The sequence below is a fragment of the Pelecanus crispus genome, chromosome 2 (genome assembly GCF_030463565.1).
Source record: "Pelecanus crispus isolate bPelCri1 chromosome 2, bPelCri1.pri, whole genome shotgun sequence".
Taxonomy (NCBI): Eukaryota; Metazoa; Chordata; class Aves; order Pelecaniformes; family Pelecanidae; genus Pelecanus; species Pelecanus crispus.
The window spans coordinates 162702816-162724424 of record NC_134644.1 but is presented as its reverse complement, the minus strand read 5'-3'; the positions used below and the strand labels follow the sequence as shown (position 1 = coordinate 162724424).

The 21609-nt window shown below is 44.1% G+C and overlaps 1 protein-coding gene across 1 annotated transcript in view; it reads right to left on the bottom strand.

The window, feature by feature from the left end:
* The window catches only part of FER1L6 (fer-1 like family member 6), a 76099-nt gene that overhangs the window by 46739 nt on the left and 7751 nt on the right, over positions 1-21609 (bottom strand). The window contains exons 7-13 of the mRNA XM_075705084.1: positions 18173-18251; positions 16476-16632; positions 15233-15419; positions 13440-13632; positions 12046-12395; positions 8719-8827; positions 6722-6902 (exon numbers count right to left, since the gene is read on the bottom strand). Of these exons, the coding sequence (XP_075561199.1) occupies positions 6722-6902; positions 8719-8827; positions 12046-12395; positions 13440-13632; positions 15233-15419; positions 16476-16632; positions 18173-18251 (1256 nt within the window). The remainder of the gene's footprint in view (positions 1-6721; positions 6903-8718; positions 8828-12045; positions 12396-13439; positions 13633-15232; positions 15420-16475; positions 16633-18172; positions 18252-21609) is intronic.

The following is a 21609-nucleotide window of genomic DNA, read 5'->3' as shown; positions in this document are numbered from 1 at the left end:
TTCCTTACTAATGGTGGGACAGTGGAGAGCTTTTTAATGGATATAAAGCTCTGTAAACTGCTTTATGTTCTTCTGGGAATGGCCCTAGCCCAATGCCACCAATACATCATCTGTAGCTGAGAAGAAGCCGTACTGGAGAGTTATTTTCTGGAGTATACTTGTGTTGTGGTTTAACCCCAGCCAGCAACTAAGCACCACACAGCCGCTCGCTCACTCCCCCTCTGATGGGATGGGGGAGGGAATCAGAAGGATAACAGTGAGAAAGCTTGTGGGATGAGATAAAGACAGTTTAACAGGCAAAGCAAAAGCTGTGTGTGCAAGCAAAGCAAAACATTCACTACTTCCCAGCGGCAGGCAGCTGTTCAGCCATCTCCAGGAAAGCAGGGCTCCCTCACACGTAATGGTTACCCAGGAAGACAAACACCATCACTCTGAATGTTGCCAAGATCACAAAGACCTACCCCCCGTATTACTACCACCTCCACAGGAAAGACAAGACGGGTCACAGTCATAGGAGACTCCCTCCTGAGGGGAACGGAGGGTCCAATACGCCGGGTGGACCCTCCTCATAGGGAAGTCTGCTCCCTGCCAGGAGCCCGGGTCAGAGATATCGCCAGGAGACTTCCCAGCCTGGTACGGCTCTCAGACTACTACCCCTTACTGCTCTTCCACGTGGGTGGTGATGAAGTTGCAGTACACAGCCCAAGGGTGATTAAAAGAGACTTCAGGGCCTTGGGACGCTTAGTGAGGGAATCGGGGGCACAGGTCATATTTTCCTCCCTCCTTCCTGTTGTGGGAGGTGACATTGGTAGGAACAGGCAGATCCAATCTCTTAACACATGGCTCCGAGGCTGCTGCCACCATCACAACTTTGGGTTCTTCAACAATGGGATGGCCTACATGGCACCAGGCTTGCTGGTGACAAATGGGAGCCACCTTTCTCAAAGAGGAAAGAGGGTCTTTGCACAGGAGCTTGTGGGGCTCATTGACAGGGCTTTAAACTAGATGTGAAGGGGGAGGGGGAACATACCAGGCTTGCCTGTGACAAGCTGTGGGATGGTATGCAATGGCTAGAAGGACAGGGTGCTACTGTGAGCCCTCAACCTGTTGTGCAGAGGCATGATGGGGATGCTGCAGCACAGCTGAAGTCTGGCAGAGATGAGTCGGGGGCTCCTGAGATAGTTAGAGCTCACAAGGAAACCTTCGTGGAACACCCCAAGGGAAATAAGGGATGTTCCACTAAGGAGGTGACACGGCCAACAGCCCAGATGAAATGCTTCTACACGAACACACGCAGCATGGGGAACAAACAGGAGGAGCTGGAAGCTGCTGTGCTACTAGACAGCTACGACCTGATTGCCATAACCAAAACCTGGTGGGACAAATCCCACGACTGGAACGTGGCTATCGATGGCTACAGGCTGTTCAGAAGGGACAGGCGAGGAAGGAGGGGTGGAGGCGTTGCCCTCTAGTAAAGAAATCAATACAGTGTGAAGAGCTGTCCCTGAAGAATAGCCACGAGCAGGTCGAAAGCTTATGGGTAAGAGTCGGAGACAGAGGCAACAAAGGGAACCTTGTGGTTGGTGTCTACTACAGGCCGCCTGATCAAGGGGAGCCTGCTGACAAAGCCTTTTTCCTCCAGCTCCAGGAGGCTTCGCGCTTGCAGACTCTTGTCCTGCTGGGGAACTTCAACCACCCCAACATTTGCTGGAAAAGCAACACGGCGAGCTGTAGGCAATCCAGGAGATTCCTGGAATGCATAGACGACAACTTCCTAAGCCAGGTAATAGACACACCTACCCAAGGGGATGCGATACTGGATGTGATGGTCACCAATGCAACTGAGCTCATCGGTGATATCAAGACTGGAGGCAGCTTGGGCTGCAGTGATCACGCATTGGTGGAGTTCACGCTCCTGAGGGACATGGGAAAAGCGAGGAGTACAGTCAGGACCCTAAATTTTAGGAAAGCAAACTTCCAGCTCTTCAAGGACTTAGTCAGAAGGACCCCCTGGGAGACGGTCCTCAGGGACAGGGGAACGGAACAGAGTTGACAGATCTTTAAGGACACCTTCCATAGAGCACAAGAGCTATCAGTCCCCAAGTGTAAAAAATCAGGCAAGGATGGGAAGAGACCAGCATGGCTGAGTCGAGACCTGCTGGTCAAACTAAAGAGGAAGAGGGAACTGCACAGGCAGTGGAAGCAGGGGGAATTTTCCCCTGGGGGGAATACAGGGAAACGGCCCGGTTGTGTAGGGAGGAGGTCAGGAAGGCCAAGGCGAGGATGGAGCTGAATTTGGCAAGGGATGTAAAGAATAACAAGAAGGGCTTCTACAGGTATATCAACCAGAAAAGGAAGGTTAAAGAAAGCATACCCGCCTTGGTGAACAAGAAAGGCAAACTTGTATCAACGGACGAGGAGAAGGCTGAGGTACTCAACAACTTCTTTGCCTCAGTCTTCACCAGCAACTTCTCTCCTCACCCCTCCTGAATCGATGGATCAAAAGATGGGGAGCAGGGGGGTAAAGCCCCTCCCACTGTAAGGGAAGATCAGGTTCGAGACCACCTGAAGAACCTCAATGTACACAAGTCTATGGGACCTGATGAGATGCATCCCAGAGTCCTGAGGGAATTGGCTGATGTAGTTGCCAAACCACTCTCCTTGATATTTGAAAAGTCATGGCAGTCCAGTGAAGTCCCTGCTGAAAGGGGAATGTTGTGCCCATTTTTAAAAAGGGAAGAAAGGAGGACCCTGGGAACTATCGACCTGTCAGCCTCACCTCTGTGCCTGGGAAGATCATGGAACAGATCCTCCTAGAAGATATGCTAAGGCACATGGAGGACACGGAGGTGATTCGAGACAGTCAGCACGGCTTCACCAAGGGCAAGTCCTGCCTGACCAACCTAGTGGCTTTCTAGGAAGGAGTGACTGCATCAGTGGACAAGGGAAAAGCAATGGATGTCATCTACTTGGATTTCTGTAAAGCGTTCGACACAGTCCCCCACAACATCCTTCTCTCTAAATTGGAGAGATATGGGTTTGATGGGTGGACTGTTCGATGGATAAGGAATTGGCTGGATGGTCGCATCCAGAGGGTCGTGGTCAATGGCTCGATGTCCACGTGGAGACCAGTGACAAGTGGGGTCCCTCAGGGGTCCGTACTGGGACCGGTGCTATTTAACATCTTCATCAATGACATAGACAGTGGGATCGAGTGCACCCTCAGCAAGTTTGCAGATGACACCAAGCTGAGTGGTGCCCTTGACACACCAGGAGGACGAGATGTCATCCAGAGGGACCTGGACAAGCTGGAGAGGTGGGCCTGTGTGAACCTCATGAGGTTCAACAAGGCCAAGTGCAAGGTCCTGCACCTGGGACGGGGCAACCCCCGGTATCAGTACAGGTTGGGGGATGAAGAGATTGAGAGCAGCCTTGCAGAGAAGGACTTAGGGGTACTGGTGGATGAAAAGCTGGACATGAGGTGGCAATGTGCGCTTGCAGCCCAGAAAGCCAACGGTATCCTGGGCTGCATCAAAAGAAGCGTGGCCAGCAGGTCGAGGGAGGTGATTCTGCCCCTCTACTCTGCTCTGGTGAGACCTCACCCGGGGTACTGCGTCCAGCTCTGGGGCCCTCAGCACAAGAAGGACATGGACCTGCTGGAGTGGGTCCAGAAGAGGGCCACAAAAATGATCTGAGGGCTGGAGCACCTCTCCTATGAGGCCAGACTGAAAGAGTTGGGATTGTTCAGCCTAGAGAAGAGAAGGCTGCTAGGAGACCTTATTGCGACCTTCCAGTACTTAAAGGGGGCCTACAGGAAAGATGGGGAGAATCTTTTTAATAAGGCCTGTTGTGACAGTACAAGGAATAATGGATTTAAACTAAAGAAGAATAGATTTAGACTAGACATTAGAAAGAAGTTTTTTACAATGAGTGTGGTGAAGCACTGGAACAGGTTGCCCAGAGAGATGGTAGAGGCCCCATCCCTGGCAACATTCAAGGTCAGGTTGGATGGTGCTCTGAGCAACCTGATCTAGTTAAAGCTGTCCCTGCTCACTGCAGGGGGGTTGGGCTAGATGACCTCTAAAGGTCCCTTCCAACCCAAAGCATTCTATGATTCTATGAATGTGCCCCCCTTCCTTCTTCTTCCCCCAGCTTTATATGCTGAGCATGATGTCATATGGTATGGAATACCCCTTCGGTCAGTTGGGGTCAGCTGTCCTGGCTGTGTCCCCTCCCAGCTTCTTGTGCACCCCCAGCCTACTCGCTGGTGGGGTGGGGTGAGAAGCAGAAAAGGCCTTGACTGTGTGTAAGCACTGCTCAGCAGTAATGAAAACACCCCTGTATTATCAACACTGTTTTCAGCACAAATCCAAAACATAGTCCTATACTAGCTACTATGAAGAAAATTAACTCTATCTCAGTCAAAACCAGCACAACTTGCCTTGTGACCCTTCGGTATTTCTCCATAGAAACCGATTCCCTAAATAATAAAGTATAAAACTACCTGAGCCTTCTGCTCTTCATGATGTTCAACAACCGGCAGAAAAAAATGCTTGCATTTTCTATTTCCTCTCTGCTGGGAGAGGCTGTGGTATCCAAGAAGGGAGAGTGTACTTGGTATGGAGAGAAGACTTGACTTCTTCCATTTCAAGGTGTCTCTATCCGAGTACAGCCAAATTTTTAGAAAGTCCTGATCATCCACTCCTGAAATCCAGAGCCCCAATAGGCTGAGTTGCCTAAGCATGGGCATCCAGAAGGAGCTGGGTCTCTCGTGTTTGCTTGTAAAGATGCCTCAGACACCCTAAGTAATTTCAGATAGAACTGGGCACATGTGTTTAAGCACTAAGCCAAGCCCACAGAAACCAAATCACTTGTTGCTCTTGAGCATTCTACCCATAACTCCTAACTTCCACACATCCCTAATAGGTTTATGTGAGAACTTTTCTGTTTAAAAAGATGAAGATCTTCTCTAGAACTTGATTTTACTGCCCTATGGGATATCAAAAGAGAAAGAGAATTTCCCATTCACTTTCTCCTCAATATCCCACAACAAGGTGATCATTACCCATTGAACTCAGTGCATAGCAGAGCTGCACAGGTCTCAGGCAATCATTAATTTTGGTGGTTTTATAAGAGGAAAAAAATCATTCAACTATCTCCCAATGCCAGAACACCTTAACCTGAAATTCATAGAGCTTATGAGTCTCTTCATGGGAATTACGAAGAAAATGATATAACCATTAAATAACGCACATGGAAGACATGAACTTTCATGTCTATTATTCCCTCTGTGAGAATTTGATGGAATGACTTTTTCAATATTAGCTTATCCTTGCTATACATTTTGACATAAATGTGGAAAATTCCTTGTAATTTCATGGTGTCTGCTTTAGAAGTCTTATTGCTCTGCCTGTTCCTTTAATTAGTTAGTGGTTTTAATCTCCAAAATGGATTCTTGTTATTGTTTTCTACTGTACATTTATGAATCTAAAATGCAGAGTTTATCTAAACTATTGGATATCCCATTAAGTACTGATTAATACTCAAAATATCCAGTGATGAGACCACTAAGATGCCAATATGAGATTACAGTCATAAACCCGTTAGTTGGTATCTGTGGCTGGCCAAACTGTTTTAGATAGCACAGGAGGGAATAAAAGATGCAGCATTTTACATAAATTTGAGGAAAAGGGATCTTTAATGAGAGAAAACTTTGTTAAAATTAGAGTGAGCCAAGAAGCAAATAGCAGATTTGAAGAATGATTCAGTCTTTTACAATGGTTCTTTACATCTAAATTCTTGTTAAGGGAAAAACTAAAAATACCACAGTTTCTCAGCGAGGATAATAACCCAGCATGTACCCAAATCTGCAATCCTGTTAATGAGGAGAGGCAACTATCTTTCTGTCAAACATTCAGTTTTTTCCCCCTTCTCTTTATTTATTTGCTGCAGAAACAAAAATTTCTACCACGGTATTTTCATTCTTGTTTTCTTCCACTAGGCCTTATTTAATCTGACTGAGCCATTGGTTGCAAGAAAGGATGAAAGTACCTTTTAACTTTAGGGAGGTCCAGAAACCAAACAGATCCAGGTTGGTATTTCCCACCTGGTCCTTCTATCTGTAAATGCTTGGCAGTGCCTGGCCTTCTAAAGAAAGAGATACCATCTAGTCTTGGCATTCAGCAATATCAGGGATCATTCTACCTACCAAAGCAACAAAGAAAATATTTCTTTTTATTAGCATCTTTGAAATGAATTAAACCTTTACGCTTCTGTTTACAAACAAGGCCATTTAGAAGAACTGTTCTGCGTGTTTTCATCTATTGCTCCATTCTTTTTTTCAAGGATTATTTACTCCTTCTTCTGTTACTACTTGCTATTTAAGTCTACATCTACAATTATTAGCTCTGGAAAGCATTCCGAGAAGCTGACTTTGTCTTGACCAGATTTCAATATTTTTGAAGTGTTATTCTGCTTCTGGAGCTGGTCACTGGGTGGATGTTACTCGTGATCACAGTATGGGACCCTAAACCAGGGATAGCACTGAAGGAGTTGCACTTTCCTATAGCTTTCCAATGTGTAAAAGATGTAATTGAGGATTTCAAACTCTCAATTCCACACAGGCTGTTTAAAGCTGCCAGGGTTCATTAATGAGTCCTGCAGGATTACTAGATAGGAACCAGAGTCGTGCATGATAAGGTTTTGAAACACAGATCCTCACCTGTTCCCACCTGTGATCAGTGGCTTCTCAGGGGGTGTGGTGGATATCAGGGGTACTCCAAGGTCATGACAAATTTCATCCTCCCCTTCATGCAGCAGGCTTTCTTCTGCTTCTCCATCATATGTCTTCTTTTTCTCTCCAGCTCCTGCTGACACCCCATCAGTATTATTTCCAAAGTTACCTAGAGACACAGGGTTACAAGTGAAGAGATGATTAGCTTGGAAGTGGTAAACTGAATGAGGTTTTAAAAAAGAGAAAGACCAGCCATACCAGTGGAAAATCTTTATCCCCTGCTGTTCATTAGCTGTTCTGGCCATACCACAGTTTATAAAGGTTCTGACAGGTTATGTCAGTCCCAATGACTTTTCAGACTCCAGGACCGTGCTTCTTTACCTGCCCTATGAAATATATAACTAGTCTACTACCCCCATCACTAAGTGATGCAATCCTCTGGTTGCTGGCCCCCAGGACCTTCTGCTTTTGCTAAAGAAATTCAGAAGCAAAAACAATACTGCTGTTGATACTTGTAGACCCAGGAGCCCCGATATGTGTTTGATATACCTAGGAAATGTATATCTTCTTTACAACAGATGGATGACCATTTCAAAGTCTGATCTCAGAAGTGCTAAAGCTCATTTTGAGAAAAGCAAATTTTGCATGGTAGGGTTGCAGAGTTAGTAATGACAATGCTTTGAGCCCCCAGCTTCAAGCCTAATGCCAGACAACTCTGCTAATGATACAGCCATCTTCTCTGATAGGATTTTGCCTTAAAGGGCAATTATCAGCACTGGGAAAGAGGTGCATCCATCAGACTGGTAATTACAGATTTTATTAGAGACAGGCAAAAAACATTCCCTGCAGAAGGATGTGCTGAATCACCCCATGTGACATCCTGATCTGGACTTTTGGTTCAGCCTTTCATGTAAATAATGGCCATTTGCCAAATTTGGATCCAAATTGCAACTGCACAGGTAGGTGGTAGATGTTCAGGTCCAGAATTCAGAGCCAGATTCATCTTCAGTATTAATTCTGACAGGAATCAGTATAATTTCTTGCCCAACTATACAAATGAGTTTCTTGTCATTCTCAGCTCTGCTTCCTGCTAAGTTTCAGCAGGAATCAATATCACTCATTGATTGCCCTGTTTGTCACAGACATCTCTTCCTGCACACATAGCCTTACAGTTGAGCACACTCAGATAGACAAGCACAAAGATGGGAAGTGCCAGGGTCCTACTGCGCACTTGGACTCCAAGTGGGGCTAGTACAAAGATAAGCAAACCCCTTCAAGGGAAATGAGACCAGTTCAAGCTTCTCTCTTAAGGGAAATCTTTTCTGCTTTGAAAATATTCACTCAATGTTCATGAAAATGTCTTCATTTTCTCTTTAGTCTGCTCCTGGGACAATTCAGCTCCACCATGAGGAGGTCCCTCATGCAGTGCAGTCCTGCTTTACTCAGAAAGAGGACAGAACTTACCAGGAGGATCTTAAAGGACAAGCTGGTGCACGCATTGTGAGGCTTGGCTGTACATCCCCCACATGCCACACTCACAGACCCACACATAGCTGAATAGGGTTGGCCAAGATTGTCCGCATGGATCCTCCCTGCAAAGGGGCTCCCTCACAGCCAGGGAGTAATTGCAATGGGTACTACAGATTGAACTTTGCCCCTCTGCCCTGAAGTAAATTATTTGAGTTTGGTCTCTCAAGAGATTAGGAGGCTAAATACTGGGTGAGTTGCTGTATATAGTGGATGAGAAGTATTAATGCAAGTGGGTGAGATGTATTAATACAGGGCATCTGGGAGTAGAGACAGCTAGGCATCAGTATGCCCAACTTAACTGCTATCCAGAGAAATTATGATTATGGTTTAATTCAAATGTAAGCCCTACTCTGAAGCTGACTGCTGAGCTCTGAGACACAGCTGTCAATATCATGCAGCATCACCTTGCTCCTGAGACTCCCCCTCTGCTTTGGAGAAGAGCTTAACACACTTACCAACAGAAACCTCAAAGGTTATTGGCTTGTCCCCAACCTTCCTCTCAATCATTGTGGCTTCAAAAAATGTCCCAAAGAGGAGGAATTCCTCACATTTCTCTTCATAGATCTATTGGAGAAGGAGGAGGCAGAAAAATGTCATTTATTTTACCTTCTGTTCTTTTTTACAGCACAGAGGAGTCTTTATAAGTCTCTAACAGCTGTGTTACTGTGGTAGATCTATCAGTCTGAGGCGGTCAGTGAGGCACAATTTGTAGGAAGAGGTAATACCTCTTCTCTGAGAAATTGATATGATTGGAAAAAGAGATAAGCCTGTGTAACTTTGGCCTTGTCAGTGTTGTCCAGTTATATCATAATTGGTTACCTAAAAGTCATTACCCCTCACTTCAGACTTTGCCTCACCAGTAGTCGCTATTAAATGGTTTCAGCATCCTCACATGCTCTTATACTATCATTCAAACTATACATCTATGGCAGTTCAAGGGCAGTTTAAGGGCACTCTTTTAGTGCAACAGCAACAAAATATCACCATCCCGATATAAGCCATTTATGAGTGAATGTGGCAGTAGTCTTCCTTTGCATTGCAATAGTAAATGCTGCCATTGTAATGCATCCAGGCAGGGGAGTGCTGGCCCAGCTCTGCTTTCCCCAGCATGACTTTAACCTACTGCCCATGTGTTTGTACTATCAAGACTTTGACCTTGCTCAAAGTCAAGACTTTGACACTCAGCTCTCAGTGACACCAGTAAGACACAAAGATTTCTGGTATCCACAATTTAGGTGACAGCCCTGTGCAAAAGTCTACTGAAATCAAGCAGTTGTTCATTCTTTTTTTATCCTGCTTTGTTTTAAACCACAAGCCCGAAGAGGGGATCTTGGGGGGGGTGGGGGGCGGAGGGGCTGCAGTGCTCCACTCTTTGCCTTCCCTGGCATCACAGCACAGAAACCAGTGACCCAATAACTTTGTTTTCAGCTTTTGACAAAATTTGGAAGCACAGGAGCCAAAGTGTCTCAGCACAGCAGTGCACCCTGGCAAGTGTAATGACCTTTTGTGGAGTTTTAAGGCTCTGCTAGGCTCTGTTTAAACCTATTGGAGACCCAGCATCTGCTTGTCCCTGGCACACGCTTTCACCCAAGGAAGGCCAGCTAACACCTCTAGTGCTCTTGGGTCATTAATAAAACAAGCTACTAGCCCCAAAACCAAGACTAAGCTCAAAGGAGATATATTTTATGTTTGAGTTCTCCTCAAATTTACACCCTGACTGCCACAATCCCTCAAACGCAAACCCTACTCATTTCACAGCTTGGACACCAGCGTACTGATGCCCATTAGGCAAGATCAGTACTAGCTTCTTTTGCAACAGAGTGAGGCAATGAATAAAACATCACTTGTATATGAATATTTTGTTTCCCTGACTTTTGCAAAGCAGAAACAGCTTTTGACACAGCCCTTGATCTCTTCATTTTGAAAAACCACTGCTATACATAGTAAAAGGGCATAGGTCTTCAGTGAAAGGATTAGCCCCATCACATATCAAAGCTAACACCACAAACAGATTGCATCTCCAGAGCAGTTTTAGCTTGCCTGTGCCTTGATTATTTTCAGCATGAACGCAGAGCACAGGGTGCCTAATAAAGCTGAGGCTCAGAGACTATGGCACACACATCTATCTCCCATTATAAAGAAAGGAATTTGCAAATATTTAATGTCTTCTTGCTGCCAGAATAGGTCCATAAAATTGTGCTGTGGGGGTGGGTGATTTGCCTCTGTTGTCTCAGAGGCAATATGAGACATTTTTCGCCTTATTTGTAATGTCTCCAGTTCCTGCTTTTCCTTTTGGAGAGTTGTAATACAATTACTGTGTCTACTGCAGCATGAAATATTGCTGAATGTCAAAACCAAAAGAATATCAAGCATCACTGTATTATGTTGTTGCCTTTTACTCATCCTGTATTTGAAACTGAGGTACAGTAGCTAGAAATAAATCCTTATTACTACTATTAATATTTATTGGTGTTACAGCAGGGTTTGCTCCTCTACCTGGAGTATTTAGCTAGCACCTAAGACCAGTGTTTGAGCTGCTCACAATAATGTATTTCTTCCATATAAAGGAAAATCTATATGGAAATAAATTTCTTCTCATGTCACCTCTATTACAATCTTCAGAGAAGAACTGAGGGACAGAGACAATTTACAACTATATGAGTATATAAAGAAAGACCAGGGCACAGGTTCACACAACCGACTTGCAATTACCCATGCCATTTCTCTGCTAACACTCTCCTTGACCTGCTCCAGCTAGCACTCATGCTGGCAATGCCAGAGCACAGGTCAAGGAAGAGCACTTGTCAAGGCTAGGCCTCAAGACCATTTCTCCTCTCCTATTCACTTGCAGAGATGGAGTCAAAAGACCAAGAATCAAATCTAATAAAGGACATGAGTGCCTTAAGCACTGAGGTGGAACTCCCACTACACAAGCCAAAATTTTGATCAATGACATACTGAAGTGGGAAGAAAATTGGTTGTAAGAATATTTTTCTTCCTATTTATTGGGTAAAAATAAAATAGAGCTTGCATATGCACCAATCTGCTGTTGCTCCCAGACAGTGATGTGATGGAGCAGAGAATCAAAGCCCAAGTATTGGCTCAATACCTGAGCCCACATGCCCTGCCACAACTGCACAACCTTCTCAAAGCATTGTAGCACAGATCTTCCCATGGTGTAACCAAGTACAACAGGTGGAGTTAGGAAAGTAACATCAGTTAACACCAGTTGAAACTGAGCATGTGATTTGCAGCCCCTCTCCTAAAGATATTAGCAATCTAAAATTACATTGACAATGCAGGGTTAAAGGAGGAGAGCAACACAGGCTAGGCTGTATCTCTCTGCATTTGTACAAATTCTATGTCAGTGATTCCCTACTGACTTCAATTGACAACTACCAATTTTCTCAAATGAATGCAAGAAATCAGACTTTATAATTACCAGCTGCCCCCATCAGCTCTCTGTCATTTAGCAGATATTACATCATATAAGTTTGTAGTAGGAATACATGGATGTAGCTAGTGCACAGGGGACAATGGGACAGGAGAGTAAGTTTTATAGAAACCAGATCCTACTTGAGATTTTTTTATGAGTTACAGGAACACATTAATGCTCCATTTGTGCTGCATTATTATGGGAAGGTCCCAAGACTATGGAGGCATGGAGAAGTAGTAGGGAGCACAGAAAAGCAGTATTACATGGTCTGAACCTAAATACACACCAGTGCCATCCTTGGAGGTTTAGGGACATAAGTCAATCAATCTCTTAATATCATACTGACCTCTAAAGGCACATCAAATGGCTCGACTTCCACTTCAGTTGAGTTCATCTTATCTGAAGGAGAAGCTGACTTTCGATCCTCTCCTGCTTTCTCAGTTTTGTCTTTTCCTTTGGGTGCTCTGAAGTCTTTATCTTTAGATGGCAATTTGATATCCTTGATAACACTTGAAAACTTCGACTCACGGGCTCCTCCTGAAAGTATCTCCACAGCGATCTCAATGAAGAGACGTCCCCTGAAGGAGACGCCTTCTCCAAAACCTTCGTTAAGCTCCTGGTAGTCATCCATGAGGCTGTGGTTCCTGGGTGAGCCATAAAGATTGATCCAGGCAGGCCCAAAGGTAGGCAAAAACCCTGGAGATAAAGCACCTTTTATGGCATTTCTGTTAGGTGTTAGCACGCTCTCCTCACTGTCTTCTCCAAGAAATCTTGCCTCTTGCACACCAAAAGCCAAACCTGGACCCATTTCTATGCAGGTGGGGACCACCTCATACAGAGCGCTGTTTTGCAGGGCAATTCTTAGACACCAAGGAGCCTCTGCCAATGCCCAACCAGGGTCTCTGCCAGTATGGAGCTCTTTCTCAGAAGGTGTTCATATCACACATGCTGGAGCATGAGGCCTATTGCACCTCTTGAAAAAAGAGCTTGCTCCCATAGACTGAGGGCTGGGACATGGTGGGAGAGGAACAGAGGCTTTCTCACCTTGTTCAAACTGTTCCCAAGCCCATGTCACTACTCAGTTTATATGATTTATCTTTTATTTTCTGATTAAGGACTCAGATACACATTTGAATTGCCAAGTTTAAGGAGTTACTGTGCCTTTTCTGAGCTATGATAACTGACCATGTTCTACACGTAGATCACACAATATAAATAAGGCTATACATATAGACTCAAACATCAGTGAAAGGATAGTGAGCTTTACCTCACATACATGAGGACAAACACACTAGTCCATGGTACCTCCTTGAGCTGTGATAGCACCCAGCTAAGCCTTACCTAAACACTTTTCTCTTACTGGGTGGTTCAAAAACAGAAGCCTGCTCTGCCCCTGATTTGCACTTTGTGCTTTCACTGCCCAACAGAAACTCTCACAAACTATAAACTTACATCAGTCATCCCTAATGGACTAGAGCAGACTATTGTCATGATTCCAAAGGAGGTACTAAATTATGTACCAGCCCTGTAACAAGAAAGGCAGTGGCAGACCACCATGCACCAAGCACAACATAATATAACTTCAAATTAAACAAGGGAAGGTCTCTCAGAACCAACAAATACTATGGATGTTCACTTGAGCTCTGGGCATTCTTGAAATGGGATTAGCCAGTGCCGAGATCCCAAGCAAGTACATTTTACCTTAAGGGCATATTCTGGAACAGACATTTTCCCCTTTACCTTTGTCACCATCTTGTTCATTTGATATTTTCTTCAAGTCAATGAAGTGGGTGGCTAAGGCCACATCATTCATGCTGCCTTCATCCCAGACCTGGATTTTGACTCTTCTGCAGAGTGGAGGGAACATTTCCTTGAAGATAATCTGTTCATGCCATATTGGATCTGCACAGTTCTTTTGCACTGTTGTCCGACCCTGAAATGAAAGTCCAGGTGGGTCAGACTCCGGAGAATGGCAATGAGTATAGCACGAATTGCACTTAGCAACACCTCTCCAGTCATTTTTAAAGCACAAATATCCTATCTTGAAAGTACTTCAGCTTTTCTATTAGCTTGTTTATTTTCTTCTCCATATCTAATAAAAGACCACATTATGGCTAAAGAATTCTCACCTGTACACAGCAGACCCTGGGATAAGATCTAATTCTTCAGGGCCCTTATGCACAAAACATATTTGTGAAGTCAGACTTTGGCATTTCTGCTATAAACTATACATCTTCAAATGGCTTTTGAAATACCTGGGTAGTGGTAATGCAGTGCAGTTTGTCTCATAAAAGATGAAATTCATTACAGCTGCCAGGCTGCATGTACCAATAGAATTACCTTAAATGAGGCAATTCATCTACTATGAAATATGATTACTGTGGTTTGCATTCTGGTCATAGGCCTGTGTGCTAGGGATGTAGAGACCGGAGCTATTCCTTCTAGCCTGAAGGAGACGGCAGAACCGTATCACAGTCTGTCCAGCCACAGGTGGTGGCAGCCTTCTACTTTCATATTTGCTGGGGAAAATTGAGTCAGGAAACCCACCAACAATACCTCTAAACCCATATTTTACACACCAGCGTGCAAACTCACATGAGTGACCCATTCTTATATCTTCTTCAGCCCTCTATTAAACCTGAATTAGCTGCATGCATTTGACCGTTTTAAACCATACTAGTTTGAGATGCAATACTTTGCAATTCAGATTCACAACACCACATGGCATCAGCACCAAGGGCCTCATTCTCATGCCTGAAACATCTGTAAAGGACTAACTGGAGTTCTGTCTAAGGCTTCCTTGCACACAGAAAGCATTGCTGGCTTAAAATCATTTCCAGTTTGATTCTTCCATCATTTACGCCAATAACCAAGGCAAGCTCCCTGACACAGTGTTTTATGGGTGTACCCCAGAGGAACCAGGCCCCTGGACCTCCTCTGCACTCTTCCACCAAAGTCAGAAGGCCCCTCTCAGCAGCTCTCTGTAGCATCATGCTTGATGTTGAAGGAGCTCTGGGAGCAATGAAGCCAGGCAACACTGAGACAGAGTCTACTCAAATGCTTCCTCTTCTGCTGCCCACAGAAAAGCTGCAAGGGTCCTGAGTTATGGCAGAGTAATTCAGAAGTCAATACACAGCCCTAAAATCCAGATTGAACCATCTTTACTGATTTCAGCCCTGCTTCCTTTTTTCACTCTAGGGAGACCAGAACATAGCGCTTACTTAATACCACACTGGGTAATTCACTGTCTTGTAACTTGATGTCTTAGTAACAGATCTACAGAATTCTCTTTCCCCTCCTGCTGCCTGACTCTGACCTACTGCTGTGAAGCTGATATTAGATATGCTGGCATTGTTTCCATCACTTTGTTCCTGCATAATTTAAGAATTGAAAATTTTCTTTCTGATGACAGAAATATGTGTTTTACTTAATTTATGTAACTCTAAGTTAAAGGACATCAGCATAATCACCTGCCTGTAGTACAGCTAATAGGAAAGAAAGCCTACATTTGTGATTAAGACGATCCTAATTACCATTTGACCTGCAAACATGACCACCACATAGGGATCCACAAGGTCCTTACTGTCGCCTATGAATGCTTTGGTGACATTGGCCATGATGCTAGAGTTCATCTTCGGAAGTCCTTCTGCTTTGTAAATTCTCACATAAAATCTGGCCCATGGTCTTTCAGATGGAAAGCCTTTGGGGATCAAGAGGTTCCTGAAAGAAAAAAGAAGCCATTTCCTTAAAATTGAAAACTCAGACAATGAAGTGATATTTTTTCCAACAAAATTGTCATCTCGAGTTATCTTGCATCCTGAAAAGACACAAAAAGCTGTATGAATTTGCTTCTGCATCTAAACCAAAACATTTTCTGGTTTCCATGAGAAAATGATACAGCATTACTCAGCAAACTTATGTATATGATATAGAACCAGGTCCAGTTAGATCAGGTTGCTCAGGACCTTGTCCAGTAAATTCTGAATATCTCCAAGGATGGAGATTCCCCACTGTCTCTGGGCCCCTGTTACATTTGACCACCTTCATGGTAACAAAAATTCTTATATCTGTTCTGAAATTCACTTTTTCTAACCTGTGTCCAAAGCCTCTCATCCTTCTGCTGTATTCCTCTGAAAAGAGTCTGGCTCTGCCCTCTTCATGTAGAATACCCCTTAACTTGCTCTTCTTAAGGCTCAAGAAACCAATTCCACCCAAACACACCCCTTTCCCTATAGACCATGTGCTCCAGCCCTCAAGCATCTTGGTGACTCTCCATGGACTTGGTCCAGTATGTCAGTACTGACCAGAAACATTGCCCCTGTAAAATTTAAAGTGTGCTGGCAGCATACTTTACCACCTTGAACTTCTGTATTTTACAAGGACAATGCTAATGCACTTGAGTTTATCTAAGGATATGGAGAATATCCATGCACACACACGGTAGGGGAGAAGGAATAGCTTTTCCTCATATCTTTTCTTCTTACTTTGCTGCTTTTCAGAAATATTTAACCAGTTTCACATGAATGAACCTTCTGTCAGGGATAATCTGGCACTTAGCCACAGGGCATGGTCTACTCTATCAGTTGCAGAGAAGTGACCCTAACATGCCCTTCAATTTAGTTGAGAGGATTGTAAAAACTCTCTTTGAGCACATCAGAACAGCCAGGTGTACAATTTTATCCAGCTATTAACCCTGAGTTAGCAAGGAAAGGACTGAAAGGAGGCTTGAGGTACTTAGTAAAAAAGAAAGCAGTAAAAAAGAAACTATTGCAGTACTTTTCAATCTGCTCCTCAGTATCAACTGTTTTCTGCGTAGCTTGTACTGCATCACCTTTCCCAGTCACACTGATGTCACACTTCAGGTATCCCTTGGCTCCCGTCCTAATGTCAGCAGGGTCTGTGAGAAGCGCCCACTTGTCACAAAATTGATGACCTGTAAGATAGACAAACTTAAACACCCAAATAGAGGATGCAAAAAGTGCAAGTATTTCTCCTCTCCACTCCCAGAATGGGCAATGCAAACAACATTTGTACATTCAGGAGGATCATGCTGTAGTACACTTGTTTACTAGGTGCATCCTGAGGGTCCAAAATGTTGTGTGACCAAAAGGCAAACAAATGATTGATCTAGAGCTCATCAGGAACAAGCTCATTTTCATTAATGGTTGCTGAGTTCAGTGACTAAAGACCAGTGGAAGGTTGGGTGAGATTTCAGCAGCTGAATTAAGGTTAAGACTTTATGAGGAATGGCCAACTGTTTGATAAGAATTGTCTGAACATCTCAGAACTCTCCAGCAGCAAAACCCTTGCTGGGAGCTGTGGCCAGGCATAACACTGGCAGCCAGCTGAGAAAGGGAAGAAGGAGGGCAGACAGCCCTCAGAGGAAGAAGCAGCAGCCAGAAGCAGGTTCAGGTCCACCTTTCCAGTGGGAAAATGCACAAGACAATTCACCCACAACAGCCCTTGCTGCAGCCCTGCTTCAGCAACCCCCCTTGAGCAAGGTCCTAAAACCTTACATTAAGTCTTTGGCCATCACCTTGGGTATGTAAAGGAGTGGGAGGGAGACACCAGCGTGTACCAGAGATAGGAGCTCAAGATTGACCCTCAGACACCACCCTCCTGTAAAAGTCTGAGCAGGAAATACAGGACAGAATTCAGAGACTAATGCAGTCTAATTATGGATGTAGACTGCTCACTTCAGTCAGGCCCTTTCTCTCTGCTGACTTGCAGGAGCCCTGAAGAGACGGTGGCCTGAATGACTCTACATTTTTGCTGTAACTGGGTGACATCTATAGTGAGTGGCCTAAATATGTTCATTCCCAAAGACTGAGCAGAGACCAGGTCCTTGAGTAATTACGGAAGAGAGAAAGATACATGGTTTGTGGATGGTTGTAAAAACAGGCCAAAAAAGGGGTACGTGATCTTTTCTTAGCTTCACATTTCAGAAAGCACTGGATGGCTATGATTCTATGGCTCTGAAGATGGCAGGTCAAGTGAACCCATGGTCACCACTTTGTCATCTCCTTCTCTCTTCCATTATGGTCTGCTCCTTCTCTTGTCTCGTGCTCTCCTCACCATTCCTTCCACACTCCATCCCACTCTCCCTCCCTCCACCCCTTCTACCCCAAAACATGCAGCAGAGCTTTGGATGTTCTGTAACAAATGAGTGGAGTTGGGTTTTGTAGAGCATTCAGCTGCCCACTCTGACCCTCTAAAGAAAAGCCGTTCTTGATAAGTGCTTCCCACCAACGGGCAGATTGTCAAGGTGTTTTCAGCGTTGAACATTTTTCCAAAAATTTGGCTGGTGCTCCGGTATCCAAATAGGAAAACAACGCTTCCAAAGCCTCGTTAAGTTTATCCCTTGGCATAAACCACAAGCATTGAAGTGGAAAAGCAGCATACCTCCCTCTCCTCTCCTTCGCTGCCTCACATCTCATTTAACAGACAAAAAGGGCAGAAAATGCACCACTTACCTGGCTGACTGTATACTGTCCCCAGATCTACTTTAAAGCAGCCTATCAGCACACTCCCGATCAGTTTATTGTGCATAACCTGTTAGAAAAAGGTCTGTTAAAGAATGTCACTATCTCTCTTCCCAGTCAGCATAAGAAAGAGCAATCCAAAGAAAGAAAGATCATATTTGGTTCATAGGTAATGGGCAGTGACATCCAGCACCACCCAGCACTGGGTGTACATAGCCACAGCAGATACAGCAAGCATTTGAAATCTGTTCTTTGCCCAATATTGTGCCAATTTAGAAACCAATATAGTTGCATCCAAGTGGAATCACACAGGTTCATCCCAGGTCCCAGGATTATACAGAGTGGGAATCAGATGGATGTGTCTTCAGAGCAGATGCAGTTATACTATTTATCCTGGTATTTTTAAATAAATCATAATGAATATAAACACATGGGGCATAACTGGTTTCACACTAGGCTGCAGAAATCATATCTCTTTCTGTGCAATAGCTGAATTGCCATAAGAACTGAGTACACCCAGAGGAGAAAGAATTAAAGTGTTTCTTTGCAACATTTCAATGTGCACATAAACCAAGAGACTCAATTCTGATTTACCCCCCACAATATTAATGAAACCAGAGAAGTGATATAGATGTAAATGAGATGGCAAACAGGCCTGAGTCTGGCTCCTTATCCTTCCTGCCAAGTAATTAATTAAATTTAATTTAATTCAAATTTATTTAATAATTTTCCTTTGCCAGGATTCCTGGATCTATGTACTTCTGTGTCTGGTTTTCAAATGCATGCATGTATTTCACTTTTCAGACAAGGCAGAGGCTAGCAACACCTTTGTTGTGGTTTAACCCAGCAGGCAGCTAAACACCACGCAGCTATTCAGCCACATTGCCTGCCCCATGGGATGGGGGAGAGAATTGGAAAAAAGGTGAAACTCGGAAGGTGATCTGAAGACAATTTAATGTGACAGAAAAGGAAGGGAAAATAATAATAAAGACAAAAGACTATACAAAACAAGTGATGTACAATGCAATTGCTCACCACCCACTAACTGATGCCCAGCCAGTTCCCAAGCAGCAGCCATGATCCCCTGGCCAAACCCCCCGTTTTTTGTTCAGCATGACATCATATGGTATAGAATAAGGGGTGGAGAATGTGCTGGTTTTAGCCGGAGTAGAGTTAATTTTCTTCATAGTAGCTAGTATGGGGCCATGTTTTGGATTTGTGCTGAAAACAGTGTTGATAATACAGGGGTGTTTTTGTTACTGCTGAGCAGTGCTTACACAGAGTCAAGGCCTTTTCTGCTCCTCACCCCACCCCACCAGCGAGTAGGCTGGGGGTGCACAAGGAGTTGGGAGGGGACACAGCCAGGACAGCTGACCCCAGCTGACCAAAGGGATATTCCATACCATATGACGGCATGCTCAACATATAAAGCTGGGGGAAGAAGAAGGAAGGGGGGGATGTTCAGAGTGATGGTGTTTGTCTTCCCAAGTAACCGTTATACATGATGGAGCCCTGCTTTCCTGGAGATGGCTGAACACCTGCCTGCCACTGGGAAGTAGTGAATGGATTCCTTGTTTTGCTTTGCTTGCATGCGTGGCTTTTGCTTTCCTTATTAAACTGTCTTTATCTCAACCCACGAGTTTTCTCACTTTTACTCTTCTGATTCCCTCCCCCATCCCACCAGGGGGGAGTGAGCAAGCAGCTGTGTGGTGCTTTGTTGCTGGATGGGGTTAAATCATGACAGATTTTTGGGGTTTCTTTTTTTTTTTTTTGAGATAAAGACAATTTAATAAGTAAAGGGAAGATTGGCTCTAGAACTGTATTTCTTAAAAAATGTATCTCACCTGGTTTCAGAATAGCTTAAAAGGTTGAAACCTATTCCTTGATTGTGGAAAAGCTTCTGAAAGCAGGGTGAATTGTCTGGAACACCTTGGCCAAACTGCAAAGAGAAACTAAACCCATGGGATTCAAGTCCACAGAAGCTAAATCTAAATGTTGGAGCTAAACAACCAAGCCTCTGAGAGCATTTTAGGAATCTGGAAGACATCATACCATGGCTTTGGACCTATACATCCCAGATAGGGATACAAGACTTTTGTGATTTTGCATTGGATTTGTCATGTGACTTCATTTTGTGCATTTTTCTTCAAGACCAGGAGACATAAGTTCCAAAGTAAAGACCACTGACACCTTCATCAAGATCTACCAGAAAATTCAGGAGGTTTCTTGTTGCAACATAATGTCATTCCCTGTTAAAGGCCTTGGGCCACTGTGCCCCTGTGATTTAGGGAACACATTCAGTTGTCCTTCATAATTCCTCACTTCAACATGGAAGGAGTTTCTGGGGCTGAAAAATCAAAAGTGGACAACAGAGCAGTTTGATTTTACTCTACTATTAAAGCTTAAAAATTAAGCAACCTTCATGTGAGAGAGAAGCCAGCATGAAACCAATGCTTCATGCACTGGTGCTGCTCTTCCTCAATCCCTGATGCTCCCATCATAGCACTGGACCCTCGCTCCTATGAGGTTGGACTAGGGCACACAGGGGTGGGAAGAAGCTGTGAAAACTGGTGGGTTTCATCTTGAATCCAGGCAAAATTACAGCTTTGGAGGAACTAAATGGAAATAGGAGCTTGCTGAAATCGGCTGATACAAGATGGGATGAAGAAAAAATCTATTATTAGCAGGTGCTGAGAAATCGAAAATCTCATTTTCCCCTCAAATGCAAGGTTTAAATACAGCTAGACTAACTGCTGAACTGACGGACAACAGCACTAATCTTTTTTATTTTCCTTGAGCTTCCATATGCAGATGAGTTCATTTTCACAGATTAAGCAAATTCAATGCATGAATGATTGCTGGTAATGGAGACTGCCAATCTTTGTTTCTCCTTACGTGAGATTCATACTAAGCAAGTGCTGTGAAACTTTTCATCCCCCAGGGTTTCCTTCACTCCCAGCACACATATTTCCTCTATTGGTTTCTATTCCCCTGATATATTGCATTCTCCATAACTATCTTGCAAGGTAATGAATCTGTTTTCAGTAGTATACATGAGCATTGCACTGGGTTAGTTTGTTGGGGTTTTTTACAAAAAGTCATTTTTATCTAGGAGACCTTTAATTTCTTAGTGTTGCACCTTCACCAGCTATAGATCAAATAAGTTTGCTGAGCCTGATGAAACTATGCAGATTTACAGCAAGTAATGATGACACATTTCCCCACACCCCCAACACACTCAGAAAGCTGGCACTCTCCCCTCCACCACTGGATATATGGAATCCTTATCAGAAGAATGTGAAATCGGAAAGACTGGAGAAAAATCTTGGAGAAAAATAACTATACATCCCCAAGCAGCAGAAGCTCACCAGAGTTGATGCCTCGGTACTGTGCTGATACTAACCATGTTGGAAACATGTGTGTGTTGT